The following is a 17,472-nucleotide window of genomic DNA, read 5'->3' on the forward strand; positions in this document are numbered from 1 at the left end:
AACTTTCAGTGTATTCCTTTAGGAGATTGTCGCACCTTGGTCAGAATACATCGACAGTTTTATAATAGAACAGAAAAGCTTCAATTTTCAGCAATATATTTTAGTTGGCTTGTTGAAACACATCTCTCTTCCTGAAAGCAAGCAATTCTTGAAGTGGATCAAGCTTGTCATCATATCCCTTTTATTCCCCACCATATGACAGTCCCTATACCATCTTAGCCACCGCTTTTTTGTTTCTACTTATTTTCCATCCCCCCCCGCCCTCCCCCATAGCAAAATGAAGGCATGCCGGGAAGCAGCAACTCAACATAAAAAGAGGACCCTCCAAGCGTTCAGCTCACAAGACAGTTTTATTGAATTAATTGCATGCAGGAGCAATTCTGTTCTTCCCATGAGCAGCAGAGTCGAATGTTAAGAGTGCAGGATCCAGAGCGGGGAGAGGCTGGGCGGAGTTGGGGGCCTGGAGGCTGGGGCCTGGTTACTTGGTGACGTGCAAAGCTCTCTCTGGGGGGCTGCAGCTCATCTTGGGGGGAGCTGGACTCAGATGCCCCCGTAGGTGCAAAAGCAACATTCACATCTCACTCCTCCCTGAAATAAAAAAGAGTTATCCAACAAAGTAAAACATCCTCCAAAGGAAAAATAAAATTCCCCGTAACTTCCTGGCTTTGTTCTTGGGCTCTGGCTCCAGGCGGAGTCATTCCCACCAGGCTACAGAGTCTGCGCTTTGTTTGTTTTTTTTGTTTTTTTTTTTTGGCTCCCAGAGACTCACTGGGCCCTGCAGGCCCGCAGGAAAGGCCCGCCTGCTTACAGGTGCTTTTTGCGGTATTCCTGCAGCGCTTTCTCCGCCACGGTCTCCATAAATTTAGGGTTCTTCCTGGAGACTTCTTCAGGGACCGTCACAGTGATGGGATCAGAGTCAAAGAGCTTCACGACCACCTCAGTGACACCAGAAGGAACGTCCGAGTCAGAAGTGTGGGAAGCCACCTAAAAGGAACAAAAGAAAAGAGAAGAGCTGAAACACTGTGGTCAAAATGCATGCGTTCTGCAACACAGGTCAGGCTTCTGAGGTCCTCCTGATCCTCCAGTAAAACCTAGAGAGCTGATCCCATGCTTCTTACACATCTAGACATCAGTACAGCTCAGTGGACAGAAGTGACCTGGTTCACAGACACTCATGTGTTGGGGCAAATGCCATCTGCAAATGACCAGCCCAGGGAGCACCCCAAAGAATAAAAGTGGTTTCCAAACACTTGCTTTAGGCAGCCATTGGTCAGACTAGGGTAGAAAAGCAATCCAGGGGACCCGGAGGGAAGAAAGAAAAGAAAAAGAAGGGTTCCCAGTACTAGAAATAAGTTTTATTTGATTTTTTTATTTTATTTTATTATTTTATATATATATATATTTAAGAGACAGAGTCTCACTCTGTCACCCAGGCTGGAGTGCAGTGGCGTGATCACAGCTCACTGCAGCCTCCACCTCAGGGCTCAGGCAATCCTCCCACCTCAGCCTCCTGAATAGCTGAGACTACAAGTGTGTGCCACCACACCTGGCTGATTTTTGTATTTTTTGTAGAGAGGGAATCTTGCTATGTTGCCTTGGCCTCAAGCAATCCTCTTGCCTCTGCCTCCCAAAGTGCTGGGATTACAGGCATGAGCCACTATGTCTGGCCTAAAGAGAAGTTTTTATCACTGGCAGAGAATGATGTACTAATTCATAAGCCATTTTACACGCCAGAGGGCAGCCATGTAGCTTTGAGAAAAGAACAGAGGCTTCTGGTTTATTCATAGATTTGTGTGCCAAAACAAAAACAACAACAGCAACAACAAAATACAGGCTTGGCAGCCAGGCAGTCAGGTTCAAATACCCATCCAAGTCACCTGTGAGCTATCACACCTTAGCCAAGCTATGGAACCTCTCTTACTTTGCTCCTTTGTAAAATAGGGTTATATCTTCCCTGAGTGGGTGATGAGGCTTCAAGGCAACAAGGGCACCTAAAGTTTTCTGTTTTCTGCCGTGTGATAAATGCTCAGTCAAAAGCACACGTGCCCCTGCTCCCGATTACAGCTCGGGCTCTTGAGCTACAACATGTGGCCGGGACACAGCTCACCATGGTGACCCGCAGATAGTACTGGTCTTCGCCTTGCGTGAGGTTTGCCAGCCGGGACACCCAGTTAAACTGCTCGTTCAGCTGCTCCAGCAAGGAGGAGGTGTTGAGCATCTTCCACTGGTAGGACTTCAGCAGCTCGTTGTATTTCCTGGTCAACCTCTCAGCGACCTGGAGGGAGTCGTCGAGCTCCCGCCGCAGCTGAGCCTGGGAGGGGTTGTTGGCCGAACAGTCTGCCCAGAGATGGAAGAAACGCAAGGGAGAAGTGTGAAGGGAAGGCTACAAAGGGATAGAGCCATGAATGAATGGAAGTCAGCACATGCAGCGGGAACAAAAGCAGTGCTTCCCCAAGGGAAGGGCCACAAACTGGAATTGTCCAAGACAAAATAAAGGTTTTGCCTCGGAATGTGAATCTAGACACTGCTTCCATTATCCAGAAAGTCTTTTGGGTTTTTTGTTTTTGTTTTTTTGAGACAGAGTTTTGCTCTGTTGCCTAGGCTGGAATACAGTGGTGAGATCTCGGCTCACTGCAGCCTTGACTTCCCAGGCTCAGGCTATCCTCCAACCTCAGCCTCCTGAGTAGCTGGGACTATAGGCACATGCTACCATGCCCAGCTAATTTTTGTATTTTTGTGGACACAGGGTTTCTGTATGTTGCCCAGGCTGGTCTCGAACTCCTGGGCTCAACCGATCTGCCCAAAGTGCTGGGATCACCGGTGTGAGCCACCACGCCTAGCCTGAGAAGACTTGCTCTGGAAAAATATGTCAACTGACCTAAACAGTGTGCTTCATAACATCATTGATTTATCTTTGGGTGCCAGACCCTTATCTCTTTGATGACAAACTGTGTTGACCACACTTCCAAAAGCACTGATCTCAAGTTCTCCACGTTCTCAGACCTGCAGTGGCTCTCACTGCCCTAGTCCCTCCCAGGAATCATTTCCAGAGAGGAGGAATATTACTCACAGCTGCCATTCGTGTGGCACCGCCTGCGTCCCAGACACTGCAGAAAGTTCTCTCTGGATATCCTTTTTCTCTAAGAATTGGATCTGTTCTGACTTAAGGATTAGGACTCCTATTTTACCAATAATGAAACTGAGGCCCACAGAAGTATGAATAAATAGCTTACCTAAAGCCACAGAATAAATGATCTCTGGGCCCAGGATTGAACCAGGGTCTTCAGCTCCTAAGAGCTTGGGCTCTTCCTACCCTGGAGCTGTGGTTCTGGACAATCCTCCAAGCTTGTCTTTTTTTTTTTTTTTTTTTTTTTTTTGAGACAGAGTTTCTCTCTTGTTTCCCAGGCTGGAGTGCAATGGCACGAGCTCAGCTCACTGCAACCTCCACCTCCCGGTTCAAGCAATTCTCCTGCCTCAGCCTCCAGAGTAGCTGGGATTACAGGTGCCTCCCACCACCCCCGGGTGATTTTTTTGTATTTTTAGGAGAGACGAGGTTTCACCACATTGGCTAGGCTGGTCTCAAACTCCTGACCTCAGGGGATCCGCCCACCTCAGCCTCCCAAAGTGCTGGGATTACAGGCATGAGCCAATGCACCCGGTCCAAGCTTGTCTTTTGAGCATGTCTGCAGAAGTGGCAGTTCCGGTGCCAAAAGTTCATGCAGCTGATGCACTGGCACCTGGTGGCCAGGGGTCCTTGCCCACCCACCTGCCCGCCCATGGCTGGTCACTGAGTTCATCAAGAGAGCAGGGAAAAGAGAAGTCATTCCTCTTGGCCCTGGGCTGCAGGTTGTCAGATTCATTAAGAGCTGGAAAACTGCCCACTAGCTCTTAAATCTACTGTTTTTCTCCCCCTGCATTATTTCAAAAATATCCAGAGGCAGGTCTATCAAATGTGAGTCAGGGGAAGGGAGATTTTGCATATGCTTTAGGATGATGACTGCAATCATTTATAGTAAAACAAAATGTTAGGTGGGGAAAGAAACAGAATTACTAGCAAGATGCCAGGTTGAAAATAAATATGTAATAAATAATCTTCATTATCTTACCAAAAAATAATTTAAAAATAAGAAAAATCAGCCAGGTGTGGTGGCCCACACCTGTAATCCCAGCACTTTGGGAGGCTGAGGCAGGCTGGTCACTTGAGGTCAAGAGTTTGAGACCAGCCTGGCCAGTATGGTGAAACCCTGTCTCTACTAAAAATATAAAAATTAGCCAGGAGTGGTGGTGCACGCCTGTAATCCCAGCTACTCAGGAGGCTGGGGCAGGAGAATCGCTTGAACCCAGGAAGCAGATGTTGCAGTGAGCAAAGATTGCGCCACTGCACTCCAGCCTAGGTGATAGAGCGAGACCCTGTCTTTAAAAAGTAATAATAAAATAAGAAAAATCCTTGAGAGCCGAGGCTTAGTCTAGAATAGAGGTTCTCAACTGGGGTGACGCTGTCACCCAGGGAGATTTAGCAAGTTCTGAAGCTGGTTGTCACAACGAAGGGAAGGGAGCTGCTGACCTCTAGTGGGTGGAGGCCAGGAATGCTGCCAAACACCCTGAACTACTCAGGACAGCCCCCCACGACAAAGAATGACCTGGTCCAAAATGTCAGCACTGCTCACACCTGTAATCTCAGCACTCTGGGAGGCTGAGGTAGGAGGATCACTTGAGCCCAGGAGTTGGAGACCAGCTTGGGCAACATAGCAAGACCCCATCTCTACTAAAAATAAAAAAATTAGCCAAGCATGGTGGAGCACACTTCTAGTCTGTTACTCAGGAGGCTGAGGCAGGAGGATCACTTCAGCCGAAGAGGTCTAGGCTGCAGTGAGCTGTAATGGTGCCACTGCACTCCAGGCTGGGTGATAGAGAGAGACCCTGTCTCAAAAAAAAAAAAAAAAAAAAAAATCAACAGCGCCGAAATTGAGAAATCCTGGTCTAGAGTTCCCAGGCAGTACATGCTTATATGGTTGCAAGCACCTTAAATAACAGTAGGCAGTCCTCTTCAGGGTAGACTATTTAGCTCAACTTAGAGAATTATTCTTACCAATAATTCTCTAAGAATCTATCTCAGGCCAGGCACAGTGGCTCACACCTGTAATCCCAGAACTTTGGGAGGCCGAGGCGGGCAGATTACTTGAGGTCAGAAGTTCAAGACCAGCCTGGCCAACATAGTGAAACGCTGTCTCTACTAAAAATACAAAAATTAGCTGGGTGTGGTGGTGCACACCCGCACTCCCAGCTACTTGGGAGGCTGAGGCAGGAGAATCACTTGAACCCGGGAGGCAGAGGTTGCAGCGAGCCGAGATAGAGCCACTGTACTCCAGCTATAATCAATGACTGTTAGGACTGGCGCCGGCTGCACTCTCAGCTGTAATCAATGACTGTTAAGATTGGCGCCAGACCTGAGCCCAGCCTGGGCAACAGAGTAAAAATCAGCATAAGAGGTCCAATCTGGGCACAGGCATCTGGACACCTTTTCTTCAGGCCCTAACATGACTTTCTTGTGGTGAGGTACCATGTAATTGATGCCACTCTATGATATTGTTATAGAAAAAGCCCCAAGGCCTGGTTGTGCACTCATCTACAGCAACTTATACTTCAGCCTGTTAAAGCACAACTGTTTATTTTGCAGTGGCTTCTAAAATTACAGGAGTGAGGCTAGGAATGTTTAACCAGACCCTGGCGGCCTGCCGTGGCAAACTTAAACTAAGCATTAAGTAAGAGCAAAGCCACCAGATCGATAAGCTGTTTACAAGGGGAAACACTTAACTCTTTGTGTGTATGAACTGCTGTGTACCAGGAACTATTCCAAATACTGTCACAGCTGTTATCTCTAAACGGAAAGAAGTTAACCCATAACCAGAGCTGGTGAAATGGAGGGGGACAGTTGAAGGGAAATATTCCCTTCGCCTAGGGGACCAACCAGCCAACCAAAGGGACTATTGCTTGGATGCCCAGGTACTGAGACCTGTGACTTCTGTGGCCAGAGGCTGCGAGGGGCCCCGGGAGAGAACACAGCGCCCTAGAATTGAAGCCCAACTCACCCATGTCGGGGTCAATCTTGGATAAGTTATTAACCTTTCTGTGGCTGAGTTTCCTCAGAGGGTCATTCTGAGGAAATGAAGAAATGTATGTCGAGTGTTTAGAACAGTGCCTGGCCTCTGGTCAGTTTTGTTAAACAAAACGTATACTGTTTGCAATTTCATAATTCGCAGAGGAAAATGAAGACGCCTACTACGCTTGGCACTTGGGAACAGAATCGCTAGGGAGTCCCGGGGGATGACTTTTTTCAACAGGGGGCCGACGGGGTGGAGAGCACTTTTACATCTCTAACAACATCTCACCGACTTCAGGGACAGCCTCGCATCATCATCTCATTCGAAGATGAGGAGCCCAAGCTGCATGAGGCTCAGGACCTGCCCCAGGACACAGCTCAAAAGCTGTGGAGCTGGAATCCAAACACTTGTCTGTCTGACCCTGTAAAGGCAGCACCGGCGAGGCCCCGGTGGCCCCAGGACACAAGGGATCGGAGGGGGCGGCTTGTGGTCTGGACCCCGACTCACCCACAGACAAGATCTCCCGGCACTTGTCACACTGGTCCTTCATCCGCAGGCAGCCCGTGGAGTTGTGGCGGATCTCCCGGCACACAGTCCGGTCATCGTTGCCTTCTGGAGACACACAAGGGAAGAAGAGTCAGTCATCCAGCCATGCAGAGATGGACCCCACTGATTCCTATTGTTATTTTTATTTATTTTTTAATTTAGAGGCAGAGTCTCACTCTGTTGCCCAGGCTGGAGTGCAGTGGTGCAATCATAGCTCACTGCAGCCTTCAACTTCCAGGCTCAGATGACTCTCTTGCCCCTTCCTGAGTAGCTGAGACTACAGTTGTGCACCACCACACCTGGCTAATTTTTTAAGTTTTTATTTTTGTAGAGACAGCGTCTCACTATCTTGGCCAGGCTGGTCTCAAACTCCTGGCCTCAAATGGTCCTCCCACCTTGGCCTCTCAAAGTGCTGGCATCACAGGCATGAGCCACCATGCCCAGCTCGGTTTTTTTCCTCTTTAAACAAGGATAATATCACCCTTGTGATATTGCTGGGGAAAAATCGAGATGACACCCGCTGAGCCCTCGGCATGGTTCTCAGCATCTAACAAGTTGCTCAAAAGGTCATGAGCTTCCACCCCTTCTCACCTCGTATGAATTCTGTGGGTGGGTGCTGGAAGGCCGGGCTGTGGAAGTGGATGTCCATGGCCTGCTGAGCCTCGTGTATCATCTCAAGGAAGGGCTGGAACATGGCGTGGAAGTTCAGGGGCTCGTACGGAGAGAAAGGCATCAAGCTGCGGACGATGCGGGACTTGGGAAAGAAGAAGTGAGGCCTCCGGTGTGGCAGGCTGAAGGGCAGGTAGTGGTAGGTGTCCTGGGGCTCCCGGGCGAAGAACCTGTCCTGGAAGAGCTCATCCATGATGCTGGACATGCGGCTGAAGCGGTCCTGCATGACATCCAGCATGTGCGTCTGCTGCCGGTCGTTCTCCAGCAGGGAGTCGATGCGGTCACCATTCATCCAGAAGTAGAAGGGCGAGCTCTGGTTCAGGAACTCCTCGAGCTGGGACAGCCAGCATGGGCACAGTTAGGAGAAGCTCACCAAGGCCACGGCCTCCTGGCCTCCCACCCCCTGGTGAGCCAGGCCAGGCCCTGCCCATGGCTGTAACAGTCACACAGCAAGTGACCAACAGCCCAGCTGAGACCAGCCCCCAGCACCCCATCTGTCAGGTCCATGCTCTTTCCTTTTATCTCCCTCCATGGGGGACAGTTTTGAGACACCTGGGAGGCCATGAGTCACAAGGCCCAACATTTCAGGTTCATCCACTGTCATCTTTGGCCACCAATGATATCCACCCCCTGCTCGGTTAAGGGCCAACTGATGTGACTTCAGGTATTGGAGCAATTCACTGAGTCCCAATCAAAAAAGCCCTGCAGCAGAGGAGAGGACCAAGACTAATATACTACACAATCTTACATTGGCTGGGCATAGTGGCACACAGCTATAATCCCAACAATTTGGGAGGCCAAGGTAGGAGGATTACTTGAGCTTAGGAGTTTGAGACCAGCCTGGGCAACGTGGCCAAACCCCATGTCTACAAAAAAAAAACCAAAAATTAGCTGGGTATGGTGGTACATGCCTGTAGTCCCAGCTACTTGGGAGGCTGAGGTGGGAGGATCACCTGAACCCAGGAGGTCGAAGCTGTAGTGAAACATGATAACACCACTGCACTCCAGCCTAGGTGACAGAGTGAGACACTGTCTCAAAAAAAAAAAATTCTTAAATCCTTCCACATAAGCGGACACAGGGCTCTGCCATCCCACAAAGCAGTTTGTTATGTCATCCAGCTAAGCCCTGCTGCATGAGTTTTCTAAGAGAAGGTAGATACCTGGCCTACATCCTTTTGATGACTCCACTCTCTCTACTCATGCCAGATATTACTAATGGAGCATGGCACTCTGGGCCCCAGTGCAGCCAGCCAATACTAATCAATTGCATCTGGTATGCGGAATGAAGCATATTTCACTAGGCTCCCCTCCTTCCCCACTCAGAGCCTTGGCCACTCATGTGTCCCCTTTTCACCTGGCGGCCAACCAGGCCCGAGCCACTTCTGCAGACGCGTGCGTAGAACTTCATGCAGGTCTGTTTCAGGCAGGGCTTACACTCTTCCCAGAGGGCCATCATGGTCTCATTGCACACTCCTGGGAACTCCTTCAGCTTTGTCTCTGATTCCCTGGTCTCATTTAGGGCATCCTACAGGAAGACACAAGGCTAGCTGAGCCACACCGAGACCACAGGCTCACGCACTCAAGGAGGTGCTGGATGCCAGGCCCTCTGCCCCAGGGCAGGCCTTCCTACAGGCTGGCCACCCAGCGTGCAAGTGCCCACCCCTGCTCCAGTTCAAGCTTCCCCTCATTCGCCTACCTGGAATCCCCTTCCCACCCGGCTTGAAGAATCCACTCATCCTTCAAGATCCAACTGTTCCCTAACTCCTAGAAGCTTCCCAACTCCTGGAACCCACGTGGACACCACCTCTCTCTGATCACCTACTCAATGACCACCCTCTCACTGAAGCCTCATTTCCTATTCTCTGCTTCTGGTGTTTAAATTTCATCTTCCAAAGCAGGCTGCAGACTCCCTGAATCTTATCTTTCTATTGCAACGGTGCATCCTGGCACGCAAAGGGAATGGCAGGCTTTCAACACCAAAGCCACACCAGCTGTCAAAATTCTCTAATGGGCCCTTGCCACTTGACCCAATAATTCTCTAAGAATCTATCTTAGGCCAGGTGCGGCAGCTGACACCTGTAATCCCAGCACTTTGGGAGGCCGAGGCAGGCATATTACTTGAGGTCAGGAGTTCGAGACCAGCCTGGCCAACATGGTGAAACCCCATCTCTACTAAAAATACAAAACTTAGCTGGTGTGGTGGTGCACACCTGCACTCCCAGCTACTTGGGATGCTGAGGCAGGAGAATCGCTTGAACCTGGGAGGCGGAGGTTGCAGTGAACCAAGATTAAACCACTGCACTCCAGCCTGGGTGACAGAGCGAGACTCTGTCTCAAAAAACAAAACAAAACAAAACAAAGACTCTGTCTCAAAGGAATCCCTTGACAAAGAAAAAGATGCTTAAAAATATTTGGCACAGTATTAGCTTATGGCAAAAAAAAAAAAAAATCAGAACCAACCCAGATGCTTAAAAGAGACAGGTTAAACAAACTGTGGTTCATATAAAGGGTAGATGGTACATCATTACAAAGGATGTTTATAGTCCATTTTGAATATTATGCTAAAAATTCATAATTTTAAATATAGCCACTGTCAAAAAAGCACAGAAGAAAATAATAGGAAGAAATAGATCAAATGTTAACAGTGACTTGTCCTTGGGCAAAAGGATTATGGAAAAACTTTTCCTCTTCTACTTTTCTATATTAAAGTCTCTATGAATGACTGTGTTAGTCTTCAAAAAAAAAATAGCCTATCCACACCCCAGAGTTACGTGAGGTCTTTGTCCTGCTCCATCATCCCCTGTCCCCTGCTGGGCAAGGACAACCCACCTCCCACTGAGCCAAGACACAAGTGCCACCCATGCTACCTACTTCCTTTCCTTCTGGCTCACCTACGCCTCAACTAAGAAGTAGCAGGCTCTTTTCTCCAAATGTATGTGATGTGCTTTATTATAAAACCCAAATTGTTGAATGTCAAACTCCAGTGATAACCACAAAAATGTGAGAATGAGTCGTGTCCCTTCCTCAGGAGCTATTTGAGGATTCTCATAGAATGGTGAGAACTGATACTAAGGCCAAGAAAGGGCATGAAGCTTGAAAAAAAAGTAGCGCCACATCCAGGCCAGCATTCCCTGAAGTGGCTCTATGGAGCTATGTGCAAAGCGGCCAGGAAAAAAAAAAAAAAAAAAAAAAAAACGAATTCCCTGATCAGTTTGGAAAACTCTGGGTTTCATGGAGTTACACAGGTTTCTTTACTGCAGAACTTCTCAGAGCCTTTGAAATGCTTTTAACATGCACGATGGATCATGAAGGTGGCAGGTAGCTACATCTTAGCATCTGAAGTAGGGTGACCGTGAGAGGAGGTTTGTAGGATACTCTTAAGGAGACTTGATTTCTTAAATAAGTTGTTCATTGAATTATAGTGTTTTAGTTTTGTCGAATCATTAAGCACAGGCTAGACCTGCTATATCCACTACTGGGCTTAAGATGTTTCTTTATGAAGTAGTCCAGAACTCTAGGAAGATGTGGGGTGCAGTGTGCCTGCCTTAACCCTAACCATATCAACCCTGCTAGATAAGCTTCCTGAAGGTTGGACGCCACCCCCGTCTGGGCCCCTGCCGCCACCCCATCCAGAGCCTGCTTGGAAATAGCATGTGATCAGGGCTTAGAAACATCTATTGAAATGAATCTGGGCATTAGGCTCTGGGCCAGGCTCATAACAAAACCAGATCCAAGATCTCACTCCCTGATGCTTTCAGAAGCAAATGAACCTTCCCTACTTCTTAACTGCAGCCCCAGCATCAGCTGACACAGCCTGGGAGGACTGCAGGTCACCATGACAACCCAGCAAGGCACCGCGCAGTGACCCCCTCCCTCCACTCCAGTGGGATGGTCAAGGCAGGGCGGCCGTCGCGGCTCCTCCTGACCTCTTTCTTCTTCTTGGCTTCCTCTAGGTTGCTAAGCAGTGTCTTGCGTTCTTCGTTTGTTTTTTCTATGAGAGTCTTTATCTGTCTCACCCCGTTGACAGCATTTTGAATTTCCTTGTTGACATACTTACTTCCCTGATCGGACATTTCTGCAAGAGAAGTGCAAGAGGCAGCATGAGGCGAGAGGAAGAGGTGGCCTCGGGACCCTGAAATGAGCTGGAATGGCCAGAAAGGCCTGTTCAGTTCAGGGGCTGTCAAGGCTGGGACCCCCACCCCTGCCAGCAGACAGCAGCATGGCCCCAGCCTTGCCCTGGCACAGGCTCCCATCACAGGCTCCTTGCTGACTACACCCTACTGCTTAGAAATGCAGACCATGGGAGTCGGCACACCCAGAGCTATGCCCAACCACTGCCACATGCCCCTGGAGAATAAGCTGGGTGCAGAAGAAACTTGGCAAGGAAAAAAAAAACCCAGAAGTGTCAGCTTTGAAGCATCAAAATATAAAATATTGTTCTTTTAGACACAAATCCTTCTACAGTTCAGTTTAACCACACATGTATGTTTCTTTGTTCCAATGCAGTGCCAGGCGACAGGAATAAGAAGATGGGTAAATGATTAATGCGTAGCACTAGTGACAAATGCAGCGAAACACTGTGTCATCTAAGTGCTACTTCACTGGTGTTTATCCCATGCCAAGCACTGTGCCAAACACTTCATGTGCAGTTTACATAATGCTCCAGCCCCCCACCATGCCCGCTTCGCAGAGGGAGACATGGGAAGTGTGATATGATAAAGGGTCAAAGTGTCCATCAGGTAGGAGGAGTACGTTCTGGAGGTCTAACATACAGGTGGTGCTTATAGTTAATAACACCATATCATAACTGGAAATTTGCTAAGAAAGTAGATTTTAAGTCTTCCCACCATCCCACCATAAAAAGTGGTCATCATTTCAATGTATGTGCATTTCAAAACATCACGTCATATACCTTAAATATACACAATTTTTATTTGTCAATTATATCCCAATAAAATGGGGGTTGGGGGGAGTGTCATGAGATCAAGATAGTGGCCCAAAGTCATCCAGCTGAGAAGAGGTGAAACAGACTCACACCCATGTCTGATCTGGGTTTTTAACAATGATCCTGCAGAAGCCGTCAGCTCACAGGAGGGACAAGCTCTGGGCACTCCAAAAGGGAGAGGGATAAGAGCTCCAGTGGTCCAGACACAGCTTCGTGGAGGAGGCCTGGGAGCTGGGCTAAGGGGCCTGGGAAGGGAACAGCTGAATGAAATGCAGCAGCCGAAAGTGCTTGGGAAATGCCTGCAAATGCCGGCAGTCTAATGCAGGCAGAGCCTGAACCAGGGGCCTGGGAGCTGAGGCTCGGAGGGGGCCCAGACCCAGGCACCCAGACCCAGTGCACAAGACAAAAATGGTCTGTAACACTGGGGCCTGATAGAGAGGCACTGAGCAGAGTCAGCTACCCTGCCCTCTGACCTCATCACCCTGTGGCCAGAGGAACATTACGCTTGTTCTACTCACCCTGGAGCTCATTGTCTGAGACCGTCTGGTCTCCCAGGACCTGCTCACTCTCCCAGGTCAGCAGCAGCCCCACAAACAGCAGCAGAGTCTTCATCATGCCTCCAATTCTGGAGTCCTCGCACGCCTTTGTTTGCAGAGAACAGGAGACCGTCATGGGAACAGCTAGACAGCCTGCTGGCATCCCACCCACCCACGGCCTGCAGCAGCTCCCCAGGGCCTCGCTGCCCTTAGCTGTCCCCACAGCAGGCACTGCTGCTCTTTGATTCCTGAGGAAATAGGGGGAAATGGCCAGACTTGCCATGGACACCTCAAATTAAAGCGAAGGCAGGAGGTGCAAGGAGGGAGGGAGTGCAGGACAGCAATGTTGAGTGGAAGAAACAGGAACCTTGGCATCGGAGGATCCAGGCTCTTGTCCAAGCCACATCCTCCCCCACAATCAGCAAGGCACACAGGCTTTCTGCATCCTGGCCTCCTTGTCCAGAGTGGTATCGATCATGTCTGACACTGAAAATACCCCCCTTGGGTCACGCATCTGTCCCTCCCCATGCCACCTCCACAGAGGGACTGCATCCCAGAGACCAGCCATGTCCTCTGCAATGTGCATCTAAATCTTCACCCCAGCAGACGCTCCCCATCCACCACAGCGCTGCAGCCCCTAGGGAGTCTCAGCACCACCTGAACTTGACTTCCAAGAGCCGGAGGCAACAGTAGCCAGCCCTTCACACCGAATCCATCTGCATCCCTAGTGGGAGACTTGAGCCGGGCTGCCTGTGCATTCAGGGATGGAAGTAGTGGAAGCCAGGAAGGACAATTCCCTTCGGAGAGTAGAGGGTTCGCAGTGGCCCCAGGAGCAGTCTTCCCAGAGAAAGTCCCTTTGGAAGGATGAGTCCTTTTGCTCTGCAAGGCCCTCCACACGGCCCCTCCCCTCTAAGCCCACAGCAGGCTGCCCTGCCAGTGTTCCTGCCACCACTGGGCTGGCTGCCCTGAGCCAGGGGGCGCAGGCCACAGCCCCGGTCTTACACAATGGACCCTTTCCCAGAAGCTGAGGCTGTTGCATAAAACAGAAACCCCTCCCCCTGCACCCCACCCCCACCATCCCCCTCCCAAGAACTGCTTATCTGAGCTCACCCATTTCCCATCACAGAACCAACAGGAAGGTGGGGTTCCCCTTCCTGAAATGGTTCACATCCAAAGCCCGCTCAGCCCAGCAGGCCCATCTGGACACTCAGTAGCACATTAACAAGGAGTGCCTCTCATGAGAAGTAATCAGGCGCACAGAGCCAGGGAGCAACGTGGGAGAAGAGATGGGGTCAGTACCTTCCCCAGAGATGGGGTGGGTGGCAGACACTGGGCTCACCAGGAAGGCTGTGGTCTCATGGGCTCTGCCCCAGCTGACCACTGAGCCCTGAAATGCCTCCAGCAGGAACAGAGCCTTTGTCATGCCAGAGAGACAAAGCCAGCCAGAAACACCTCTCTGCCAGGGGCCCCTGAAAGCAGCAACTTCTGGAAAAACCCATTCAGAACTAGGTTCTAACCAGAAGACAGTGTGTTGGGCCATGAAGAATGGGGCAGCCAAAGGCAAGATACAGAAAAGGAATTCCAGACTCAGCAGCGGGCATAGAGTCTGCTCCCGGGAGCCTGGGGTCCCTGGTGAGCCATCCGGCTCAGAGCTGGGAAAGAGGTGGTTCTCTCACCCAACCCCTCCACCCTAGCAGTGAGGCTGAAGCCCAGAGAGGGCATGGGACTCCCTACGGCCCACAGCATGCTCATGGTAACCCTGGGATGAGAGCCTAGCCCTCCCGACCCCTAGTCCAGTGTTCTTTCCTTGATTCCAAGTCACTTAAATATCTGAGCCTCAGTTTCTTCATCTGTAAAATGGATCTAATCCAGACCTCAGAGAGGGGAATGTGTTCTGTAAACACGAGGGTCTTATGTAATCATAGTAAATTCTGACTACTTCCAAATTAGACTGAGGTCTGAGGCTGGGCATTGGCAGGGTCTAATCAACATGTCTGGAGAGGGGCAGGAGAACCGACACAAGCACACAGAGGCCACCTGTGGTCCCCTGGACTGTGTGGCTCTGCTTTGCTGAAATGATTGACCACTTTTTAAACTACTTATGAATCACTGCAGGGCTGGTTATAATGTTGGTTCTGAGACTGCTTTTCCAGCCAGTCTGCAGGTGATATGGATGCTGCTGATCCGAGGAATGTTCTAGAACCGTGACCGCACAGCCGACCTCCTTTTCTTTGCTCGGACTCACCTCCCCCATCATCTCCTCTGCTTCCTAGGAGCCTGGCTGCCAGCTGCCCTGGGTGGAAGGGCCATGCCAAGGCCAAGGCCCTCAAGTCCCCAGCACTACCACGCAGCCTCATTCCCCCTAAGAAGGCTTAAACCACCTGGCCTTGCTCCTTCTATCAGAAAAGGCCGATTCTGTGGACAAAGGGGCTGCTCAGGGGAAGAGAAGGAGGAGATGCGAGGGGAGCAGGCTGACTTTGAGAGCAGCTCCCCTCCAGGCACACCCTCCTGGGAGCTTTGAACTGAGCAGCTTCCCAAAACATTTCCAAGCAGGGCAGGGCTGGAGGCTTAAGAAAATCAATAACCTGGCAGGGCGCAGTGATTCACGCCTGTCATCCCAGCACTTTGGGAGGCCAAGGCAGGCGGATTATTTGAGGTCAGGAGTTCGAGACCAGCTTGGCCAAGGTGGTGAAACCTTGTCTCTACGAAAAATACAAAAATTAGCCGGATGTAGCAGCATGCACCTGTAGTCCCAGCTACTCGGAGGCTGAGGCATGAGAACTGCTTGAACCCAGATGGCGGAGGTTGCAGTGAGCCGAGATGGCGCTACTGCACTCCAGCCTGGGCAACAGAGTGAGACTTGGTCTCAGAAAAAAAAAAGAGAGAAAAGAAAGAAAGAAAATCAATGACCGTGAACAGGGAGCCGTGGGGAGGATGGGAAGACAGTGAAGAGGGCACACAGATGGTGAGGGTTTCAATCCCAAAGCCCCGGCTTCTATCTGCTTCTTCAAATGGAGAAAACTAAACCAAAAGGAAAATAAGAAAAATAATCACCGGTAATTCATACCACCCAGAGACAAATGTTAGCACCGTGGTATATTTCCTTCTGTCTTCCGTGCAGTTTATACAAGATCCTTCACATTCACCATCTTCAAATATTCTTTAAAAGCATACTTTTGCGGCTATGTAATACTCCACTTTCTCATAGACCCAAGTTTATTTTACCATTCTCACAAGATTGTCCATTTCAGTTGTGCCCAATGCCCCACTATTATTATAACTGAACATTCTCATAGGCATCTTTTTTTTATATAGTATCTGTACTTTCCTTTAAATTCCTAACCTCTCCCTTAAAAAAAAAATAAAAATCATATATATATATATTTTTTTAACTAGGTCCAGAAATTCTGGAAGGTCAAGAGGCTTTGGCTCTAATCCCAATTCTGATACTTATTTGCTGTTTAGTGTTGGCACCAGTCCTAAACCTCTCCAGGCCTCAGATTATCATCTGTAAAATGAGACCGTGGAATCAGAGGTCTGAGGCCTGGTGGATTTTGTGTGACTTTTCTCTGATGCACCTCAGATGCATTAGGAGGCAGAAAAAGTCGGATTTCGGTGGTTGCAGCATATACTGAAATCCGCAGCCTCATACTTACAGGCACAGTGTCCAGAGAGCTAGAGAATTTAGAAGAAAACTGGATGACTCGTGCATGCAAGCCGACAGCCACAACTGAGAGATCCGCGTCTTCGCAGAGGATGTGCTGCAGGAAGGAGCTCCGTGCAGGCCAGCTCCGTCACCTGCTAGCCTGGGTCTCCCGCAACGCGGCAGGTCTCCAGGTCTCAGTTTCCCCATCTTTGCGAAAGGATGATCATTATATCTGCTCTATTTACCTCCCCCAACAGAATTGTGGTTGGAGCTCGTGCGCTCAGGCGGCGGTTGCGCCAGGGCCCCTGGCTCAGCTGCCTGGTGATGGGGCTCCGGCCACCTCCCCTCCCTGGCTTCCTGGGCTCCTTCGAAAGCGCAGGGGTTGTGACTGCGAGCTGTGTCATCCCTCTCTGCCTGGCTGCCATCCCCTGCCCGCCCATCCATCCTGGTGTGGCTCTGCTCAAGGTTAGGGAAGACGGGGACATCTCACCGGTCAGCGGCACCCGGTGCCCGCGCGCTCCTCCTGGCGACGCCGCGTTGTGAGCACGGGGAGGCGCCGTATTTATAGAGCTCCGCTCGCGCACACACCCCCTTTGGGGCTGGCTGCAAACTTGCATGACTCACGCCCAAAGAATGCCGCGGAAAGCAAGGGGAGCTTTCTGGAAGCAGGGAGGTGGGGGCCGGTGCAGCACCGGGCTGGGGGCGCCGGGGGGCGCATCATCACCACGAATAGCTGTGCTGGCTCCAGGAGAGACCCTGAGGTGCGCCCGCTCGGCGCTCCCAGTAGGGAAGAGCCTGAACTCGCGTGCCCAGCTGGGAGCCCCTCTCACGCGCTTAGCCCGGCTGTCTGTCCCAGTCCAAAAGACGATCTCACAGTTCCTTGGCCCTATTGACCTTAACCTTCACATTACACAGGCGCCACTTCTCTTGGCCCATTTAAATACTAAAGAGTCAGACATAACGAGGGTGGGATGGAGAGGGGCCTTGTGCTGGAGAAGAGAGCACAGGAAGTATTGAAACGCCTACTCC

The 17,472-nt window shown here is 50.3% G+C and overlaps 1 protein-coding gene across 1 annotated transcript; it reads right to left on the reverse strand.

Annotated features, from left to right (window-relative positions):
* Positions 1 to 331: 331 nt before the first annotated feature.
* On the reverse strand, positions 332 to 17,034 carry CLU (clusterin). The gene is made up of 9 exons (XM_055295797.2): positions 16,934 to 17,034; positions 12,780 to 12,905; positions 11,243 to 11,391; positions 8,671 to 8,841; positions 7,239 to 7,650; positions 6,609 to 6,713; positions 2,108 to 2,337; positions 809 to 984; positions 332 to 588 (listed from the first exon to the last, which is right to left on the reverse strand). Exons 2-9 carry the CDS (start codon positions 12,874 to 12,876, stop codon positions 579 to 581), a joined length of 1,350 nt encoding a protein of 449 aa, XP_055151772.2. The 5' UTR covers positions 12,877 to 12,905; positions 16,934 to 17,034; the 3' UTR covers positions 332 to 578.
* Between the last annotated feature and the right edge of the window lie 438 nt (positions 17,035 to 17,472).

The sequence above is a fragment of the Symphalangus syndactylus genome, chromosome 10 (genome assembly GCF_028878055.3).
Source record: "Symphalangus syndactylus isolate Jambi chromosome 10, NHGRI_mSymSyn1-v2.1_pri, whole genome shotgun sequence".
NCBI classification, from domain to species: domain Eukaryota; kingdom Metazoa; phylum Chordata; class Mammalia; order Primates; family Hylobatidae; genus Symphalangus; species Symphalangus syndactylus.

What these genes read in the sequence shown, in the direction of transcription:
- CLU (XM_055295797.2), bottom strand. Translation starts at nt 12,876, where the DNA reads ATGATGAAGACTCTGCTGCTGTTTGTGGGGCTGCTGCTGACCTGGGAG. An exon ending in AAGCCAAGAAGAAGAAAGAG is followed by an intron (nt 8,842 to 11,242) that starts GTCAGGAGGAGC and finishes GTCTTCCTGTAG; the next exon opens with GATGCCCTAAATGAGACCAG. An exon ending in ACTATCTGCGGGTCACCATG is followed by an intron (nt 985 to 2,107) that starts GTGAGCTGTGTC and finishes TGTTCCTTTTAG; the next exon opens with GTGGCTTCCCACACTTCTGA.